The sequence below is a fragment of the Xiphophorus maculatus genome, chromosome 8 (assembly GCF_002775205.1).
Source record: "Xiphophorus maculatus strain JP 163 A chromosome 8, X_maculatus-5.0-male, whole genome shotgun sequence".
NCBI lineage: Eukaryota > Metazoa > Chordata > Actinopteri > Cyprinodontiformes > Poeciliidae > Xiphophorus > Xiphophorus maculatus.
Window position 1 is genome coordinate 3,125,210 of NC_036450.1, and position 22,698 is coordinate 3,147,907.

At 39.1% G+C, this 22,698-nt stretch overlaps 1 protein-coding gene and 1 long non-coding RNA gene across 2 annotated transcripts; both read right to left on the reverse strand.

The window, feature by feature from the left end:
* Positions 1 to 1,733: 1,733 nt before the first annotated feature.
* LOC111609445 lies at positions 1,734 to 4,571 on the reverse strand. The gene is made up of 3 exons (XR_002753122.1): positions 4,484 to 4,571; positions 3,760 to 3,843; positions 1,734 to 1,775 (listed from the first exon to the last, which is right to left on the reverse strand). It is a non-coding gene; the product is annotated as an uncharacterized LOC111609445 (long non-coding RNA).
* A 6,135-nt stretch (positions 4,572 to 10,706) lies between these two features.
* Positions 10,707 to 22,698, reverse strand: LOC102232489 (protein NLRC3-like). The gene is made up of 9 exons (XM_023337883.1): positions 22,610 to 22,698; positions 22,383 to 22,478; positions 19,520 to 19,598; positions 19,133 to 19,358; positions 17,198 to 18,989; positions 16,559 to 16,732; positions 15,882 to 16,055; positions 12,500 to 12,546; positions 10,707 to 12,350 (listed from the first exon to the last, which is right to left on the reverse strand). The coding sequence occupies exons 1-9, from the start codon at positions 22,696 to 22,698 to the stop codon at positions 11,818 to 11,820; spliced, it is 3,210 nt and encodes a 1,069-aa protein (XP_023193651.1). The 3' UTR covers positions 10,707 to 11,817.

Genomic DNA, 22,698 nt, shown 5'->3' on the forward strand with positions numbered 1-22,698 from the left:
AAACCTGATGCACCTCTAGTGTCATTCCAGGTTACTAGTTGTCCTTTGTTTCTTTGAAATAATTCTGTTTCCAAATCATTTAAAGTCTAATTGATATTTTCTTATGCTTTTCCAAGCTCCATGGTAACCTCTCCTGCATCTTAAAAATTAAGTACCACTTTGACAGTTAAATAATAAATAATAAATGCAGAATGCCGTGTTGGGTTGTCCTAAACAGGGTTTTATAACATAAACTATCATTGGTTTTCAAGTGTTACTGCAACCATGTTTATTTTTAATTAATTCATTATTTTTTTATCTTTAAAAATACCGAGACCTGGCCATGTGATCATTTTCGAAGACATTATTTTTGAATCCTTAAGTTTGTAAAAGTTGATCAATTAAACTCCATTGGCACTAGAAACTGTATTTTTAAATTCTTTCTAACGTTTTCGCAATCATGACTAATTCTTTACATTGAAGGCCAATGTATGTGAATTTGTAACCAATTCCCTGAGGCCTGTAAAAGTGCTTGTATTATTTTTCATATAAATGTATATGGTTTGTACATAAGAGTGCCTTTAAATAAAAATATGTCCTACAGAGTGATATCTCATCCGTATTATGTGATTTAATGGTTATGCATTTTAAAACTGCACCAATTTTAGCACTTTTATTATTACTATTCTACAGTAAAACTAAGACTGTGCAATATTAACTTTTTCCACAGAGCTCACTGACAAAGTGCATCAAGTGACGAAACTAAACCTACAGTAAAATACTGGCAGCTACAGATGCCAGTATTTCATTTTTTATTCAGTTTCACTATTGTTATTGTAACAGTAAATTACTTTTAAATTTTATTACAGCATTGCACATCTAATTTTATAGCAAATAACTAGCACCTATATTCACCAGAATTTTACCCTTTTTTGCACTATCAGTATGTACAGTAGCAGAAAGGTGAGTTGATTCTGGTAAAATATTTGGTTTCCTGTTCAGCAGTGATTTTCTACTTATGTTCACTAACTGGCCAGTAGGGGGCAGAATCATTACATATGATTCTTAAATTGATCTCAGGAAAACATCAGATCAGATTTTGAGACTTCTGTTAAGTAGATGGATATGGAGAAGCTCTTGGTAAAGACTGTGGATCTAAGCTGACCTGTTTTATTCACTGATGATTTTTCATTAATATTTGCGACTGTTGGACTTCATTGTCTGCATTATAACGTTGCTTAATGGAGCATATTACTATTAAAACAGTAATGTCATTGATGTGATACATATAAATTGAAAATACCCTGACAATGAGAACAGTCTCATGGTCTCATGATAATTATTGTTATCATCACATGGCCACAATAACAGATATAAACAGAACAGCTACAGCAGTTAGAAACAGCTCACCTCTCTGATGGTGGAGATCCAGGAGATTTAAATTCAATGAAAATATCTTTGGAATCGTTGCTCTTAAAGGACACACAACTGGGTTCTGGTTCTGGTTCTGGTTTGAGTCTCTGATGGATCCTGACAGAAACATGATTATTAAAACTTAATCAGCAAAGAGGAGCAGCAGCAGCTTCATCACCACGTCTGTTCTGGCCTGATATAGTGAACGCTGTGTGAAAAGGGCTGTGGACAGTTAGAGATGGTGACCTCACCTCTGACCTTTGCTCTGGCTCTCATCTTCCCCACACAGAGTGGTTTTAGAGGGAGGGACTCCCTCCTCTCTGTCCTCACACTGATCCATGCTGCTGAATTCACATCAGCTCACACACACTTTCTACCTTCACCTGCAGAGGAAACACACATCATTCATCTGCACATCAACTCTGATCATCCTTTACATCATTAGAGCTGGAAAAAAGATCAGCTGCTCCTCCTCTGATTGGCTCTTCTTCTCTGCTTCATATCAGTGTCAGTTGAATGCAGTCAGACAGCAGAGAGGCAGAGGAAGCTGCCATCAGCTGCTGCACTTCTACTATCAGTCCACTAGATGGAGACATGGAGCAACATTTACATTCACTGATTCAACCTGAACAAAAGGAAGTATTTTAGTTAATTATTAATCACTACAAGTGGATTAAATGCGATTAAGATTAAGTATTAAGTAATTTGACTGAACTGAACACATTTTACTTTAGCAGCATTTAATTTTGGAAGGAAGTAGGACAAATTTGTTCTGTCTACTGACTCTAATGGTGGAGACCAGAGTTTGATATAATGGGAAAAAATCATGAATCAGTTTGTTCATACAAGAAAAAAACTTCAGATGTTCATTAAGTTTGATTCTAGTTCATCAATAATCACATAGATTAACCTTAAAACAACAGAGATTAAAGTTTGATCTGAAATTAGAGGTGAACATTTTATCCAAACATTAGAGAGAAAAATAAGAAACAGACAGAAAAGTTTCTGAAGACAAAGTTCATGTAGAAAACAAAGAAAACTTACAGTTTGTTCAGAAAATCCAAAGAGTTGGAATATGTGATCAACAAACTGAGACCCAACAGAAACAGACTGGAGGCACACCTAAACAGGTGAGTTTAATCAGAAAGTAATCTGAGTAGAAATGAGGCCAAACTGGTTTGACTGGTCAGACTGAGAACTATCAGAGGAAAGTTTATCTGTTGACGTCTGAAGACAGAAAATCTACTCATGACTCCCAGATTCAACACAAACATTCTGCTGCTGTTATTCTGCTGATCCAGGTTCTGTTCATCTATATTGGAACCAGAACCTGTTTTAACTTGGAACCAACTGGAATCTTCATTGGTGGGGATTTGTCTCCCTCTGGTGGTAAAACTAAAACCTGAATGATGTTTGATTATTAAATAGATTAAGTGTTTTTAAATGATCTGTTAGATAAATTGTACATATCATTATCAAATATTTCCTGTTCCTTATACTTTTATAGTTTTCTTGTTGTATATGCTTTTATTGTTTTCCTTATCTTATCACTGAAGAGAGCGGTGGCAACCGGTTTTGACAGATTTATCGCTCAGCAGAAACCCTCTGCACCCTTGACCTGCTAGATAGCTGCAAAGCAGCCGCCGTGAAGATGTACAACTTGTTTTGTTTAACCATGTGCGAAGACATATCTTGAACAGAATAATCTAGTGCAAGATACCATGTGTTTCTCATTAGTACTGCATCAGTATGAATAAAAGATAACATGTATTTGTGTTTGACGCTGCAACTAAATGATAAAGTGTTTCCCCCGCTCCTTTAGAGTTGCAGCGTCTTTTTTAACAGGGATCCTAAATGGAATAAGAGAGGAGCAGTCAAATGTGTTTTCAGAACGGTAGGAGATTTGTAACTGAAAACACATCTGTCTGTTCTCCTCACAAGTTGGAAAGGAATCTTACTCTCTTGTCTTTCCTGTGTCTGTTTAATTTGATTTTAATAGGTGTCAGACCTGACATTATCCAAATATGTCAGTGATGGTAAAAAGTTATCAGAACCAGAACCAGTTCTACTGTTCATTGAACAGCACAAATAAAAGATCATTTGTTCCTCAGAAGCCTTGAAAAAACAGTGAGTCAAAAACTAAGTCCTTCACAGCAGGTCAAAGGTCAGCATTTGCTGGTCCTATAAAAATGTCTAACCACTTTTTCTCTTTAGCACTAAACAGCCATTATTGTTCGGGTTCATGGAATTATGGCAAACAAAAATAAAAACTAAGAAATGAGAACAAGGGTTGGCAGCTTGTTGGATGTTTGGAGGAGAAAACCTGAACATTCAACCTCCAGGTTTTACAGGTTTCTGGATTCTGACCTCAGCAGCTGGAACAATGACACAGATGAAACCAGTGACTCCTGAAGATGGGATGTTTGGATCTGATCAGGTCTGCAGATTCCACTGCAAATTAAGGTAGAAAGTTTATACTGATGATGTAAACTCTGATCATCCTTTACATCATTAGAGCTGGAAAAAGATCAGCTGCTCCTCCTCTGATTGGCTCTTCTTCTCTGCTTCATATCAGTGTCAGGTGAATGCAGTCAGACAGCAGAGAGGCAGAGGAAGCTGCCATCAGCTGCTGCACTTCTACTATCAGTCCACTAGATGGAGACATGGAGCAACATTTACATTCACTGATTCAACCTGAACAACAGGAAGTATTTTAGTTCACATTTTTTGAACTACCAGCTCCATCAAAGATTAACTATTTAATAATCTGACTGAATTAAACACATTTTAAGAATAATGTTTTACTTTGAAACTGTTGTGTTTAACTTTAATGGTGAAGAACAGAATTTGACTATAGGAAATAAAAACATAAAGCAGTTTGTTCAGAGAAGAACATCAACTCTTCATCAATTTGTTGGATTCCAGTTTATCAGTAATCTAATAATCCCTTAGATTAACCTTCAAACAGCAGAGATGAAACTTTGAGTTCAAGTCAGTAGATTTCTGTTCTCTAAACATCAGATAAAAAAATAAGAAACAAACAGAAAAGTTCCTGAAGACAAAGTTCAAGTAGAAAACAAAGAAAACTTACAGTTTGTTCAAATGATCCAAACAGCTGAAGAAGAACATCTGAATAACAAATGGAGACCCAACAGAACCGCAGTAGGACCAGACTGGTACCACAAATGAACAGGTGAGTTTAAACTGAAAGTTTTTAGAGGAGAAATGAAGCCAAACTGGTTTAACTGGTACTGACTGGAAGTCAGAGGAATGTTTACCTGCTGACTTCTGAAGACAGGAATTCTTCTCATGACTCCCAGTTTGAACACAAAGACTCTGCTGCTGTTATTTTTCCTGATCCAGGTTCTGTTCAGCTCTAATGGAACCAGAACCTGTTTTAATTTGGAACCAATTGGACTCTTCAATGGTGGGGAATTTCTCTTCCCAGCTGGTGAAAGTATAGCCTGCATGATGTCTGATTATTACATTTTTAAATGATCCAAATATGTCAGTGATGATATAAAGTGATCAGAACCAGAACCAGTTCTAAGGTTTTAATCATCAGGATGTGAATAAAAGATCATCTGTTCCTCAGCAGTTCTTGAAATGAGCTCAATACAACAGCAGTAAACATTACATTGAATCATAATTTATTGAAATGAATCAGAACCAAAGTGCTGAAGCATTGAGAGAAAAACTAAGTCCATCCTTTCTGCTTCCACAGCAGGTCAAAGGTCATCAGCTTCAAGGAGCTGCTGGTCAGATGGAAATCTTTACTTTAACTATTTTTATCCATTTGACAATAAATAACAAAAAGTTTATAGTTTAATGCAATTATGAAATCATATAAAAACATCAAAACAAAAATAAAAAACAAGAATCTATTAAAATTATTAACTAAAAAAATAATCTGGAAAATGAAACAAAGGAACAAACTCAACTGTAGTCCTTAATATCACCACACTACTGCTGCTGAAACCACACAGAAAAGTACCGTTGCCTAGCAACCTCTCAGCTAATAGAATCCAAGTGTTATATTGGATTCTATAACACTTGGATTATAGAAATGTTATAGATGGTTAGAAGGAAACCATTGTTTCCTTCTAGTGGGTGTGTCTGTGTGGTTATGTATCTGTCTAGATAGACAGATGTTAGAAAAACCATAAAGCTGATAAAAATCAACATCCATTCTTTTGATAGAATAATGTGACTCTTTAAAGTTTAACTAACCTCTGAAATCTAAACCCATTGCAAATATTCTGTTTCATGTTTGAGCACAAAATGATTCGCAGGCAGGCAGAGAGTTTTGCAAGGGGAGATTTGATCCAAGGAGAGAAAAGTTTTGAGAAAGAACAATGAATTTTTGAAATAGAGCAGAAGTTTTGAGTACAAGCATTACAAGTTTTTAGAGGAAATACAAGACTTCCTTTTATTTCCTTGGTTTCTTCTTTTCTCCTCAGCTGTCATGTAAGGTGAACAGCCAGTAGGTGGCGCTAGAGTCAGGAGGAGGCAGCCTGGAGAAAAGGCTGTTCCTCCCTGATCTGTTTCCAAGCAGTCAGAGTGTAGAAGTTGAGAGCTGGAGAAGTTTCCTCCTGTTGCTGCAGCAGCAGAGATGTTCTGCTTCATGAACTAAATCAGGTTGGAAAGAGGAGAGATCTTTACTGAGCTGCTGGATAAAAGCTTCTGAAACATTTCAACTCTTTCTGGAAACTAATGAGACATAAAAACAATGGATGTTTGGATGGAGCAGATAATCCACTTGTAGAGATGAATAATTAACTAAAATACTTCCTGTTGTTCAGGTTGAATCAGTGAATGTAAATGTTGCTCCATGTCTCCATCTAGTGGACTGATAGTAGAAGTGCAGCAGCTGATGGCAGCTTCCTCTGCCTCTCTGCTGTCTGATCAATCCAGAAATGTTTAACAGGGGGGCATTGGCTTGTTTTGGGGGTGCAGGTAAGAGGGCAGACTAAACTAGCTATTACTTTAATATAAAAACATAAACAAATAGTATAAGTATAGATATTTATGGAACATTTCAAATAAAACAACCATATTTAATAACACAAAATAAGGATATAAACAGTGGCATGTTTAATGTAGAATAATTAAGCTGAAATTTGCATAAACATCTCATATGTTACTGAAATCTAAGGTTTCCAATTTCTTGAGTCTATTTCTTTGAATGCAAAATCAATCTATTCAAATAAGAGAAATAAAATAATATTACTCAAGTACAAGAAAAATAAAAACAGTTCAGTAAAACTAATCTTATAAGTACCTTTTACCCCCCAAAAAGTTACTCAAGTACATGTAGCCAATACAACCCACTTTTGAACATAGATAACAACAATATTAGTCTATTTTTGTTAACAAGCTCAGTGGCGGCTACAGAATGTTTTTCTGCAGGTGCTAAGGGGGAGCTAAGCATTTTACTGAGGAAGCTATGAAGGATCTTTTTTACCCTGTAGTTATCAACACACAGGCATTAATGTTGTTATTTTAATCAGACTGATTTGTGTTTATTCGACGCTTAGACGTCAGCATGAAGCCTTGAGCCATTAGCCAGATTACTTCCAGATAATATTACATTGTTTAGGTTAAAACAGCATTTATGGCAAAGAGGAAACCCAAGTATTGACCCTTTGCAACTACGTCACTTAACCATTCGAAGCGCCATGATGTAGATCGGAAGTGAGAATCTGGAGTATTGAACTAAATGGATGAAGTTGTTTTCCCAAGTTGTTTTTGTCAGTTTATTCCTGGTTTCTACTTGTTGGAGTCGAGCAAATCTGTCTGTGAACGTAACACACCTGGTTGGGGTATTTACAGAAGCCTGAAACAGCTAGCTTACAAACCGACCCAAACCTCCTCCCTCCTGACGTGTTGATCAAATTACCGACTTTGCCTGAATTCACACCACATGATTTATGTCACTGTGTCATAAACAGCGTTTCCCCTTAAATCGGAGCTGCCTTAAAAACGTACAGAAGACGAGACGCTAACCATTTTTTTCCATACATGCTAGGCTACATGATGGCGTGGCATTGTTTCCATGGTTACTGATGGTTAGACCTTCTCCATAATGTGACATTAGATATCTTTCTAATCATACTTACTAATACAGTATATGAACCTTAATCTTCTGACCTTGTATAAAGTGTTGGCTGTAAATCCGTGGTCACACCGAGAGCTGCCAGTCATTATGATTGACGGCTGCTATCCATTGCTGCATCTTTCCTTGTTAAAATAAAATGACGAGCTTGGTTTGGACCAGAAACCAAGGTACAGAAAGAGCAGCGACGTTCTGTATCCTTGTGCAGATTTTGTTTTGCAGGGCAGCACCGCTGGAGAAGTTTGAAGCAAACATCACCAGGTTTGTTCGTAAGTAATTGTTTGACAAAAGTAATATTATTATTAAATCTTTCTTTGGCATCTTTTGTGATAATTATCCCAAGATATGAAACTTGTGTTTTAACAGGAATGTTGTAAAGATGGGTGTGCTGACTCCATCATTATGTTTTGTTAAGGATTTCGTGTGTAAATTGTAAGTAAAACTATGGAACCTTACTGACACCTAGTGGACATTGTTTACATGTTTAATTTGGGCAGTCAAGCAGAACTCGTCCAGCTGTACGGTTGGTGTCTACAACTGTCCTTCAGACACGTTTGTTCCTTGGACACTATTTATCTTTTTACAAAATAAAGAAAAAGAAAGGAAAAGAAAAGAAAAGAAAAACAAACCAGCAAATAGTTGCAAAATGAAAATATTTTCAACTCAAGTGTTAGCTAGCTGTCTAGCTTTGCAAGAGCAAAACATCGTGAGGGCAGCATAATGGGATTCGCTACAAGATGATATGGGAAGAAATTCACATTTGTTTAAATGAAGTTTGAGGCCTGAAGCATCAGAGAAAGTTTGGATGAGCTTAATAACAACAGGAATCTGGTCAGCATCTCTCAGAAACAGTGTCATGTCATCAGCAAATTGACTAATACAAATTTCTCTATCAGCAGCTAAGATACCGCAGATATTGTTTTCCAGAATAAATGTTGCAAGAAGTTGAGCTGCAATCAGGAATAAATAAGAGGAAATGGGGCAAACCTGTCTCACTCCTCTGGATACTGGAAATCTGGGACAGGAGCCATGCTTCAGTTTAATACAGCAATTACCTTTCTGGTAAAGAGTCTGAATAGATTTAATCAAATATTGCCCCAAACCAAAATTATCTAAGGCCCGATACTTAAAGCCATGCTCTAGAGCAGGGGTCCCCAAACTCGGTCCTCGAGGGCCGGCATCCTGCATGTTTTAGTTCACTCCCTGGTTTAACGCACCTGGATCCAATGATGGCTCATTAGAAGGCCTAAGAAGAACATTGACCTGCTGAAAAGGTTGTTGGTTCTAACAGGTCGAGAACTAAAACGTTCAGGATGCCGGCCCTCGAGGACCAAGTTTGGGGACCCCTGCTCTAGAGAGTCAAAAGCCTTATAAAAGTCTAGAAACAAATTAAAGCTGTTATCATTTATTAGTTGTGAATAGTCTAGTAGATCCAGCACAAGCCTTAAGTTGTTTGTGTCTGTGGGACATGAAGCCTGATTGAGATTCATCAATAATAGAACTGAAGGTTTGTTTAATTCTTCTGGCCAAAATATCAGCAAAAACTTTATAGTCATTGTTCAGTAAGCAAATAGGTCTCCAGTTGTCAATGAGTAATTTGTCTTTGCCAGACAAATTACTCTGATGCTGTTGGGATCAGAGTAATAAGGCCTTGTGTTAAAGTAGGAGGCAATTCTCCACGACCAATACTTTCTGAAAGAGAGCTGAGAATAAAGGGACTAAGATCTTTGACACATTTCTTATGAAGCTCACTTGACAGCCCATCACTACCTGGTGATTTGTTGTTTTGAAGACTTAAAATAACCTCTTCTACTTCCTGTACAGTGAGGTTAGCATCACACATTTTGTTATCAGCCTCAGATAAAACTTTACAATGTTTCATGGAGTCAATCAGTAAAGAAGCTTTTTCATCTGAGTATTTAGAAGAATAGAGGTTGTTGTAAAAATTGGAACAAAATGAACCAAGAGTTTTATGATCTGATACAATCTTGTCATTAACTTTAAATGTGTCTAAACTATTATGAAGATTAGATTTTTCTAAACCAGAAAAGTAGGAAGAGCACTGCTCCACTTCCTCCAACCATCTCGCTCTAGACCTGACAAACGCGCCTCGAGCTTCTGTTTATATATTTCATCAAGTTTAGTTTGACATTCGCTAAGGAGAGAAAGGTCATCATCATTAAGGTTATCATGTCTAATCCTGGATAAAGAAGCTATCTGAGAGCAAAGACTTTCTTCCTCTTGCCTTCTCTTTTTTGCAAGGTTACTACTGAAGGATCTCATGAATTTTCCAGTTATATTTTAACAGTTCCCAAAAAGGACTAAAGAAGTTTTGTCTACAGGCTTCCTCCCAGCAGGATTTAATCAGGGATCTGATGGTTTCAGTAACATCCTCATATGAGAGACTGTTGTTCATCTTCCAACAGACAGCTCTAGGAATGCCGGGCGTCAAGAGTGAAAGGCTTAACGTGATTATTTTATGGTCAGAGAAAGGAGCAGGGTGTGGGTCCAACACTGATCTCCAGTTTTCATTCTGCTCTGATCTTCCAGTTCCTGTGATTTTTCCTCCAAAGAGAAAAATGTTCTGCAGGTTCTGAGTTTCAGGTAGAAGTTCTGAATGAAACAGAAAATATGAAGATTTTCCTACTTTATGCTTCAAAGCACTGACCTCTGACCTTCATGGGATGGGAATGTTTTACTTTAAATTAGGACTTTCTGAAAGGCAGAGTTGATGAAAAAAAATCTTTTTAATGCAATATTTAAATTTGACCAGGAAAAGAACAGAATGAGCAGCAAATGAACCAAATGTCATGAATTGCGGTGTGAGGTGGCGAGGCAAACGCAGCAGACCCAGGTAAGATGAATAATTGATTTTAATAAAGGAAACACAGTCCAATCAACGGGCAGCACGGCTGAGCAGAAGCCAGGGCTCGACGCTGGTAGCAACAGTTAAAACAAATGGCTAACATGAAGGACTCGGAACACATTAGACGAGGACCCGACAAAGACACAGAGACACAGGTGACACTAAATACACGGGAGGGTATTTAGGGAACGAGAAACACCTGGGAGTAATCGAGGGGAAGACCAGACAACACGGAGACACAGAAAACTCAAAATAAACACACAGAAAAACACAGAACATGACACCAAATGCAGAAGAAAAAAATATTTTTATTCTCTAAAACACATGAACAAAAACTGCAGCAAAAACACAAAAGGAAGATTTAATATTTAAATCTGACGTATTTAGAAAAATAGGAGCCGATAGAAACAGAAAATGTTCAGTGATTGATAAAAACTGATAAATATTTTAATTAAATCTGATGAATGAAAGGGAAAAATCATCTTGATATTCAGTATGAAGCTTTGACTGGAAAAAAACAGAAAAACATGATAATCCTGGAAAAATCCTGGAATAATCCCAGCTTCCATGTTTAAAGGAGTAGAAGAAAAAAAGGTTTCCAAGAACTCAATCAGAATTGTTTCACCAAGAAATAGTGATAGAATTAAAATAATAACCTAAATAAATACTAATCATTATATTTGAGGACTGTTAGAATCTATGTCTGTTTTGTGAGAGATGTCTGCAGGAAACTGATAAGCGTGCCAGATTGGAATAAGATACCAGCCACTCTGGAGACAAAACTAAGAACTGATCTTAGTAAAACTCCGAAAGGCTAAAGGATTAAAGGTTGTGACCCAGAAGCACAGAAACTGCTTTGATGTCCTCACATTGGAAACGGATGACCAGGGCAACAGCTGGACTGGCAGGAAGAATAGATCATTTGTTTACAACCCAGAGAGTCTCAGGAACAGCAGTCAAATGACCTCAGATATGGAAAGACAGGAATCTTCTTTGTTGGAGTAGAAAGAATTACGACTGTGTGTTAGCACCTGGGTTTTTGTTTTATCACCTCTTTTAACAGCTGCTGGCCAATGTAAATGTCATGATGCGAATAAAGGAGGAGAAGAAAGAGAGGTTTCTCAGAGAGGGTTTGGAGACAGTGAAAATCAGATGCTCCTCTCTTGCTCTCCTCGCGAGTAAAATCCAATTAATTTGTCTCTCTCTTCTTTAATCTAATTTAAGGTTGAACCTGACAAATGGATTGTAGAGTCTGAGCTCAGAGATCAAATCTTTGATTCTTGTTGAACTCTTTGTTGAATGTGATGCAGCTTCTCCTTTTTAATGTTTGTATTTCTGGATATTACAGTGAGGCCACAGCAGGTTTTCAGCAGCAGGGCTGTTTAGTGTCTCACTGTTCAACAGTGAGTCTCTCTCTCACAGGAGGAAACTCTTTACACTCCACTCAGCACAGAAAAACTGACAAGGAACCATAACTGGACCACCCGAATCCAAATCCAGGAAACAGAGGTTCAGTGAATGTGGTGTTGAAGGTGTGAAGGAGGATCAGTGAGTCAGAGGAAACTCTGTAGAAGGACAGAATGCCAGCAGGACAGTCCACATACACTGCTACTCTGTTAGAGACAGAGGAGGAGGAGAGACGAGTTTCTCTGTTATTGTGCCTGACAGAGTAACCACCATCAGAGCATCTCAGACTCCAGGAATGATTATTCCATCCAAACCAACAGTCTCTACTGTTTCCTTTCCTCCTGATTCTTCTGTAACTCACTGATATATAAACTTCTCCTCTCCACTCAACCTCCCAGTAACAGCGACCAGTCAGACCAGTTCTACACAGCAGCTGATTCCAGTAATCAAATCTGTCTGGATGATCAGGATATGACTGAAGCTCCTTCACATGTGTCACCTTCCTGTTGTCTTCAGACAGTTTGAGTTTTCTGCTCACTGTGTTTGTGTCGATGGTGAGTTGACAGGAATCTGATGGAGAGAACAAACACAATCCAGCTGCAGTTATTGATCATTTATTGACACTTTGATGATGACTCCTGAATGAGTGATGTGACAGTTTGAAGATGGTTAAATGTGAGCTGCTTTGTTGTCATGAATCAGATGAAAAACACACTTACATCTCCATGGACCTGGTGTCAAGAATCGGCCTCCAGCAGGCTCCACCCTGAAAGGAGGAGGGGGGTCAGACCATCAGTCTCTTTCAGCAGCAAACATGGACATTACATGTCTCTCAGACACACATTGTCCTCCACTGAGACAGGAACAATCCAACATTTGGATTGCAAACTGCAGTGGATGTAGGAAGGACAGTTGGTGCTGCTGCAGCACAACTCATTTCTCCAAACACAGGAAAAGCTCCAACAGAGAGGAGAAAGGAAATCCCTCAGTAACAACCTGAAGAAACTCACTGAAGCCTAAAAGGACATCAGGAAACTAAGGAAACATTTCTGGAAGCTCAACCTGATTTAATAATCAGCATTAAAATACAATCAATCTAAACTCTGACACAACACCTGGATACCTGTTCCATCCACACTCCCACACACAGATGAAGGAATGAAACACTAAACAGCCCTGCTGCTGAAAACCTGCTGTGGCCTCACTGTAATATCCAGAAATACAAACATTAAAAAGGAGAAGCTGCATCACATTCAACAAAGAGTTCAACAAGAATCAAAGATTTGATCTCTGAGCTCAGAGTCACAAACCAGGGAGAGGCTTCCATCATCACACACCTCTGACAAACACCTCCAACCTTTCAGCACTTCCTCTACCAACCAACACCACCAGGTGGCGCTGCTGCACACATTTACAATGAGACCAAGAAGAAGAAGCAGCATCCGGAATCCAGCAGCTGCAGTAATGGCTTGTGAAAGTGTCCAAGGAGCATCTGGAACCAGAACCAGCAGATCCAACAGTCCAGAGAGTCTTTGTTTTCATCTTTCTTCTCAGATTTCCAAGCTGCTCTGAGAGGGAAATGACATCATCATTCTACTGATGATGTCACGCTCTGATGTCACTGATCAGGAGCTGCTGGAGTTGTACTTTTCCAGCATGGAGGACAGAGAAGATCTCAGCTCTGATGAGGAGCTGGCCTGCCTTCAAACTGATTCAGGGTCAAAGAAATATTTCCAGATGAAGTCAGACTAAAATGTTGGATTGTCCTGCTGTTGCAATCAGAGGCCAAGAAGAAGCTTCAAGTTCTTCTCCTGTTCAGCTCTACGTTCCTGTCAGAGACTTCAGCTCCTCATGAGGAGAACAACTAAAGCCTGGAACAGACTGACACTAACATCCTGACATCTCATCCCTGAACAAAGCTTTGCAGCATTAAGGTGACTCTTAGCGCCATATATGGACAGAAGTCCTCTAAAGGGGGCGGAGCCTGGATTGGAGGAACCAGCAGCAGCTTCCAGGAACAAACCTTGGGAACCTCTGGAGGAGAACATGGAGATGAGATTCCTGCTTTAATCAGTGGATTCATTGATAGAAAACATGACGACTGAAATATCTGAGAGCTGCAGCTCCATTTTCTACAGATCTGCTGGAACATCAGATAGAAATGAAGAATTTCATCATTTCACATCAAATCTGTTCATCTTCCACAGATACAACTGAATTATTGACCTGAACTGGTTCTAAAGGTCTGGATGGTAAAAACATCCATTGTTTTTATGTCTCATTAGTTTCCAGAAAGAGTTGAAATGTTTCAGAAGCTTTTATCCAGCAGCTCAGTAAAGATCTCTCCTCTTTCCAACCTGATTTAGTCCATGAAGCAGAACATCTCTGCTGCTGCAGCAACAGGAGGAAACTTCTCCAGCTCTCAACTTCTACACTCTGACTGCTTGGAAACAGATCAGGGAGGAACAGCCTTTTCTCCAGGCTGCCTCCTCCTGACTCTAGCGCCACCTACTGGCTGTTCACCAGAGGTGGAGAAAGAACTCAAACAATGTACTGAAGTAAAAGTTCAAATAAACAGACAAAAATGTACTCTAGTAAAAGAACCACATTAACATTTTACTTGAATATTTAAAAATACTTAAAATATTAAAAGTAAAAGTACTTGCTGAATGTATTACCTAATGTCTAATACAATATCATTAAGTGTACCTATCATATTTAACTGCAATCCATCAGTAATGTGCCATTTAATGCTGCAGATAAATCATGTTTTTATTGTGTTTACTCTCTGTGACAGTTTAGATTTCTGATCCATCTGAACAACATGAAGTAACTTTTCTTCTGATCTTTGCTTCTTGGTGCTGATTGGTCTGGAGCTCCATCAAATATAGTTTTAAAGTCCTTTCTGTCATCAGAAGATCATCATGGAAATCTAACTGAACGTCTCTTTTATTAATTTAGTCAAAGTCCCTATTATACTCTATTAAACCCATCCCACTCTTTAATTTTCCTTCTAAGTCAGGAGAATATTCCAGAAAACTGGGTAATGATCTCTGCCTCCAGATGACGCGTCTAATAAATCTCATTTCACAATCAACTGAAATCTTCCTGGACACTAGAGTTAAATCAAGGACTGATCCATTTCCTGGATCAACATCTGTTCTTGTCTCTTTTTAAAACATCCAAACATCATCAGTTCTTACCCTCTAAATATTCTTCTGCTGTTTCTCCATTTACTGTTTCGTTTCCATCCCATAATATTCCATGTACATTATAGTCACCACATATTACTGATTATCTACACCTTTAATCTGGACTAACTAATTCTAATCTAACTTTAATAAGTGTTATCTCTAGTTAATTTCATCTCATTTATTATTGTCTCTATTGCTACATATTCTAGATCAGTTCCTCTACTTGTTTCTCTGAACATAGATAATCTTTTCTAGATGTTGCTCATCTTTCTGTTTCTTTCATCCTGTCACTGAAACATTTTGTAATGTTTCTACCAATACCAATAATGTCTGCATTAAGATGCCATTTATCTGTATATTTTTAACTTCCTGTCCATCAGCCAATCAGCTTCTTGTATTTTCTCAGTAGATCCATCAGTGGAAACCCCGCCCAGCCCATGATGCTCCTGGTTTGTGAAGACAGAGAGACAAACTGAACTCTGATAGGAAACAGTTTCAAACTGATTTTCTCTCTCCAACCTCTTGGTTCCACATGGAGCTATATTTGGCCCCCTGCTGCTCTGACTACCATGTTATTGTGGTTCCAGTAGATGGGTCGGTTTCCCAGGTTCATTCAGCACCGTGTGAAAGATTCCTACAGTTTAAATGGGCGGCTGTTTGCAAAGTTACACAGTCAAAATTAACAGCAATAACTTGAGTTAGTTAGCTTGTCATGAGAGACAAAATGAGGTTAAAATTTGATCCTCTAATTTATAAATGCCATGGTTGTAAACTAAACTATACATTTAATTAGCAATCTAAATATTTAGCTTCAAACTAAATGTTTCCCAGCAGACTGACTAAAGACATTTCTCCCTCTTCCTCCTCTATCAGACCTTCTCTGCTCCTGCAGCAGGTTCCTCCATACCTGAGAGCTTCCAGTCTCCAGTGTGGATCCTTCAGTCCAGCCGACAGCAGCTTCACTCCTGAGTCTCCTGGATGATTGTAGCTCAGGTCCAACTCTTTCAGATGGGAGGGGTTGGAGGTCAGAGCTGAGGCCAGAGAAGCACAGCCTTCCTCTGAGACCAAACAGCCTGATAAGCTGCAGACACACAATTCATCACATGATGAGAATATGAGAACATTGAGGTAGAACCCAAAGTCTGAACTGGTTATTTTCACAAGAGGAAGACACCCGAGAAACTGGTACTTAACCTATTAATAATATGAAATATTAATAAAACTGTATTTCCTTTTGTAGGTAATGATAATCAACATTTCTCGCACGATGATTGAGAAAGTCTGACAACTGCTGGTTGGAAAGATCTGCAATAATGATCCTTTGTTTAACTAGGATGCAGCAATCTGTCAAGTACCAGAGTTACACTATCAGTTGAAGCCTGACCTCCACTTTTCTTAATAACTCTCTTTTTGGTTCTTTCTGCCTGGAGTAAATGAAAATTAGCCATTATTATGTGTTGAGATTTAGCCTGGTTAACCATATCACAGTCAGACATCTATTACTATAACAAATAATAATTACATCATCTTTGAAAGCAGGTAAATAACGAAAATCTGGTTTCACCAGGATTGAGAACATTTTACCTGAGAGTTTCCAGGTTGCAGTTTGGACTCTTCAGTCCAGCAGAGAGAAGCTTCACTCCTGAATCCTGCAGGTTGTTGTTACTCAGGTCCAGTTCTCTGAGACTGGAGGACTGGGAGCTGAGAACTGAGGACAGAGTTTCACAGCTTCTCTCTGAGAGGTTACAGTCACTCAGTCTGAGGAGACAGGGAGGAAAATCTGTTGTTAAAAATTCTTCAAAATGTACATTTTTACGAATCATTGTTTTTCTTGGACAGAGAAAGAACTATCTTATTTTAAACAACCTTTGTATTAATTGTGAACTGGTTCATTCTACAGTTGGTCCTCAAGCCTTAAAGGACAGAACTACAGGTAACAAGGAGGTTAGAAAGAGAATTATAAAATTCGACAATTATCTATATACAGTAAATCAATTTAAATTTTAACATGAAGTGAAGGAGTTTTTCTGCTTGAATATGTGACATTATGTTCAGCTGCTGAAGGGTTAGTCTGTTTCTTTTATGCGCCCCCCCCCCCCACCCCCATGGGACACGTTGTAGAGACAAAGTACCAAAATATAAACTAAAACATGAATATATATTTATATCATCAGTAGTAGATTTTGCTCTATCAATAAATGCAGTAACAATCTGTGTCCTTACAGAGCTTTGTTGGAGGCTTTAACCACTGGCAGCAGCCTCAGAAGAACCTCCTCTGAAGCAGAGTATTTCTTCAGGTCAAACACATCCAGATCTTCTCCTGATGACACTAAAATGAAACCCAGAGCTGACCACTGAGCAGGAGACAGTTTATCTGTGGAGAGACTTCCTGAACTCAGAGACTGTTGGATCTCCTCCACTAGAGAACGATCATTCAGTTCATTCAGACAGTGGAACAGATTGATGCTTTTCTCTGCAGACACATTCTGACTGATCTTCTTCTTGATGTACTGAACTGTTTTCTGATTGGTCTGTGTTCTACTTCCTGTCTGTGTCAGCAGACCTTGTAGGAATCTCTGATTGGTCTGCAGTGAAAGTCCCAGGAGGAAGCGGAGGAACAAGTCCAGGTGTCCATTTGGACTCTGTAAGGCCTGGTTAACAGCTCTCTGATGGAGAGACTTTAGTTTAGGTTTATTAAATAATGAAGACTTCCTAGATGTTTGTGTTTCTTTCATCAGGTTGACACCAGAGTTGATGAAGGTCAGATGAACATGAAGAGCAGCCAGAAACTCCTGAACACTCAGATGGATGAAGCAGAACACCTTGTCCTGGTACAGACCTCTCTCCTCTTTAAAGATCTGTGTGAACACTCCTGAGTACACTGAGGCTGCTCTGACATCAATGCCACACTCTGTCAGGTCTGATTCATAGAAGATCAAGTTTCCTTTCTGCAGCTGATCAAAAGCCAGTTTTCCCAGAGACTCAATCATCTTCCTGCTCTCTGGACTCCAGTGTGGATCTGTTTCAGCTCCTCCATCATACTTGACCTTCTTCACTTTGGTCTGAACCACCAGGAAGTGGATGTACATCTCAGTCAGGGTGCTGGGCAGCTCTCCTCCCTCTCTGGTATTCAACACATCCTCCAGAACTGTAGCAGTGATCCAGCAGAAGACTGGGATGTGGCACATGATGTGGAGGCTTCGTGATGTCTTCATGTGAGAGATGATCCTGTTGGCCTGCTCCTCATCTCTGAATCTCTTCCTGAAGTACTCCTCTTTCTGTGGGTCATTGAACCCTCTGACCTCTGTCACCATGCCCATACAATGAGGAGGGATCTGATTGGCTGCTGCAGGTCGTGTGGTTATCCAGAGGAGAGCAGAGGGAAGCAGATTTCCCCTGATGAGGTTTGTCAGCAGAACATCCACTGAGGTGGACTCTGTAGCATCAGTCAGGATCTCCTTGTTGTGGAAGTCCAGAGGAAGTCGACTCTCATCCAGGCCATCAAAGATGAACAGAACCTGGAAGTGTTCAAAGCTGCAGATTTCTGTGGTTTCACTAAAGAAGTGATGAACAAGTTCCACCAAGCTGAACTTTTTCTCTTTCAGCACATTCAGCTCTCTGAAGGTGAATGGAAATATGAAATGGATATTCTGGTGGGCTTTCTCTTCAGCCCAGTCCAGAGTGAACTTCTGTGTTAAGACTGTTTTCCCAATGCCAGCTACTCCCTTTGTCATCACTGTTCTGATTGGTTGATCTCTTCCAGGTGGGACTTTAAAGATGTCTTCTTGTCTGATTATTGTTTCTGGTCTGTGTGGTTTCCTGGATGCTGTTTCAATCTGTCTGACCTCATGTTCATCATTGACCTCTCCAGTCCCTCCCTCTGTGATGTAGAGCTCTGTGTAGATCTGGTTCAGAAGGGTTGGACTTCCTGCTTTAGCAATCCCCTCAAACACAGACTGGAACTTCTTCTTCAGACCAGATTTAAGTTGATGTTGACAAACTCCAAGAAAAATTTCTAAAATAACACAGATAAAATCAGGTACTAAACAAAATCATCTTATAAAGATTATTTGAATGAGTGTGATTCCATTTCTTCATACATCAATAAATGTGTGATTTATTCATCTCCTTAAATCTTAAATCTACTAATCCTCTTACTCTGTAGACGGTCAGCAAGATCCTCCTGCTTCATCCTCCTCAGGAAGTTCAGTGTAATCTTCATCACTGCCTCTTTGCTGCTCCTCCTCTGCTTTTCATTCTCACCCGTCAACACCTCATCATTTTCTCTCTGACTCTCTGAGCATTCTGGGTAATCTGGATTCAGAACCTTCTTTACCTTCTTTAGCTCATTCTTCACAAAAGTCACAATGTTGTCCTCCAGCAGCTGGAGCAGAATAATAGATGAAGGAAACATCAGACTGAAATCATGGAGCAAAACACCAGATGGATGTTGGACAGACTGACAGTCCTCTGGTCTACAAAGTGCAGCATGGAGAAGACTGTGAACAGAACCCATGGAAAAGAAGCTGTTGTACATGTACAGACCATAAATATGGAGTCCAGCTGTGTTTGATGCTGCTGGGAAGACGGATCACTGGAAACCTCTGAGCTCTGCTGGTCCACTCTATGGAGGAACCAGGAACAATAAGAAAGTCAGGAAATATTTATCCAGCAGTATTCACAGAGGAAATAACAGAGTTTCACAATAAGAGTACTTAAAGCAGAAGAACAGAGCACGACAAGAACAAAATACAAAGAATTTAGAAAGGTGAAGATGAACTACAATGATGAAGACCAGTAACACCAGAATCACCCAGTAGACATTTTAAAATATTGGTGCTGAACTTTGGCTTCAAACATTCCACATAGTCAGCAGATCTGATGCTGGTGGAGACAGTGTCCCAGAGCTTGGGGACAGTAGAAGTGAAGGCTCCGTCCACACAGGTCTTCAGGATAGTGTGGGCATCTGTTCCACACTATCCTGAAGTGTTCTGATGACTAGATTTGAGGTGATGTGGACATGGAGTAGGTTCGAGATATGTGGCATGTGTCCATGTGGGCTTCTCTCCTGGATATCTTAGAGAGGATTTAAAATGGATCCTGTAGATCATTGGAAGCCAGTGAGCTCACATTGTATCTGTCCACAATCAGAAAGTATAGGTCCATAAAGTGATATCTGGATACTGATCTTGCCACTGGCCCATCCATCCATCTGGGCCATCAAGAGTCACTCTCATCTCATCAGTCCATAAAACCTTTGAAAATCTGACTTCAGATATGTTGTGGCCCCATCTTGATGTTTCAACTTATGTGTCTTGTTCAGTAGTGATCGGGTTTCAGCCTTCCTTACCTTGGCTATGTCTCTGAGTTCTGAACATCTTGTACTTCTGGGCGCTCAAGGTTGGAGTTCTGGAATATGATAGCACTGGAAGATTATGGCTTCCTGGTAGCTTCACGTTTGATTCTTCTCAAAGTTTTGGAAGTTAATTTACATATTTTTTTCTAAACATGTTTCTTGCAACCCTGTTTACTATTCGTAGAGAAACATTTGATAATGCCCCAATATCTTAGCAATTTCAAGAGTGCTGCATCCTTCTGAAAGACATTTTACAATTTTGGACTTTTCAGAGTAACTTAAATCTATTTTTTGGCCCATTTTGCTTGAAGAAAAGAAGCTTTCTAACAATTTCGCACACTTTGATATAGGGTAGTCCTTCTCAATTCCAGTCCTCAGGCTGGAATTGAGGAACTGTTCAATCATCTGAACAGCTGATTCAGATGATTGCATGGCATCTTCTGCAGCCATGAAATACCACAGAAGGCTGTTAATCAACCACAGATTCAATCAGGTATCAGGTAGGGAAAACGCCCAAAACATGCAAGGCAGGGGGGCCTTAGGACCAAAATTGAGAAACACTGATATAGGGTGTTGATCTCCTTAGGCCCCATCCTTCCTCATTAAACAAATACACATCAGCTGATATTCAATAAGCATTCCATGTATACTGCTAGGAGTTGAAAAATTTGCATAAAAATGATATGGTCAAAACTAAAACTTGCCTAATAATTATGCACACAATGTATGTGTAGTGAAGCATTCAGACCAGAGTTTCTAAACTCGTCATTAATTTGTCCAGTTCTCCAATGTTGTCTGAAGCTCAAATGTGATGTTTTGAATCCAATTATATATTTAAGAAGAAAATGCCGCACCTTTAAACTCATGTAATGAAACAACCACAATCACTGGTTAAGTACGTGTAATAGTTCCAATTACAGCTGAGGATAACTGAAACTCTTCATCACTAGAACTGAGGAAGACTTTCGAATAAGTCAACACAACAAGATGGGAACAACAAAAGAATGTCCAACTGGTTCCATGTGAAATAAGATTAAATCACTTTGAATGAGAGGGACTGCCCAGTCCAGTTATGACAGTAACATGGAACAGAGAACCAATCAGAGAGAGCTACAGTCCAGACTAATTATTTCACCTTAAGAAGAAGAAAGTGTTTAATGATGGCAACTAATAAAGGAGGCCCGACTCAACCTAAGCAGCTGCTTAGGGCCCCAAGGTCACTTAGGGTCCTCATCAGTGGAGCTGATTTTTTTTGTTGTAATAATTTCTATGTCATTATAATATCAAAAACACACAATTTCACTATGAAGTGATTTGTTTTTACAATAATAAATATTTGTTAATGTATGTAGAAATTATTCTATTGATAAAAAGAAAAAAATAAATAGCTCTTGGGGGCCCCTGGTGGCCGCGGTATGTACCGCACGCTTCACCGGTAACATGAGCTGCCATGCAATGTGCAGAGTGCATCCAAACATCCAACGCTCCGGTCAGAAGTTAAGTTAGGAAAACAATGTCTCACAAAATCACTTATTCTTCTGGGCTATGAGACAGATAATTTGTGAAAACAATTAATCTCCTCCACCTCCTCGCTGAATTACCACTGTTAGCTAAAGTAATGCAACATTCTGACCAAAAACAACCAATCAGAACCAGAAGGAGGGTCTTAGCGCTGCCAATCAACCTCATTTATTCACTGCTAAATGTGCTAATGATGGAGAAACAACTTAGCATTACAGGAAAAATGTTTATCTGCCGTCATTGGTAGCTATGCTAACTAGACTAAGCATTTACAACAGGTTATGTTAGCTGCAGCATAGCTGATGTTTGAACCACAGAGATGAAACTGGAATCATAATATTAATTCATAAAAGCCTTTTTATTTCAGCATTACTCTGGAAAACAAATTAAATTTAGATTTAGAGAACAATCCAAATATCAATCTAGAAATTAAACTCACTTCTGCCTTTTGTATTTGTGTGTTAAATTAATACTGAATGGCCACAATAACAGATATAAACAGAACAGTTACAGCAGTTAGAAACAGCTCACCTCTCTGATGGAAAGTCAATGGGATAAACCATTGAATCATCACTCTTCAAGGACACACAGCTGGGTTCTGGTTCTGGTTTGAGTCTCTGATGGATCCTGACAGAAACATGATGATTAAAACTTAATCAGCAAAGAGGAGCAGCAGCTTCATCACCACGTCTGTTCTGGCCTGATATAGTGAACGCTGTGTGAAAAGAGCTGTGGACAGTTAGAGATGTTGACCTCACCTCTGACCTTTGCTCTGGCTCTCATCTTCCCCACACAGAGTGGTTTTAGAGGGAGGGACTCCCTCCTCTCTGTCCTCACACTGATCCAT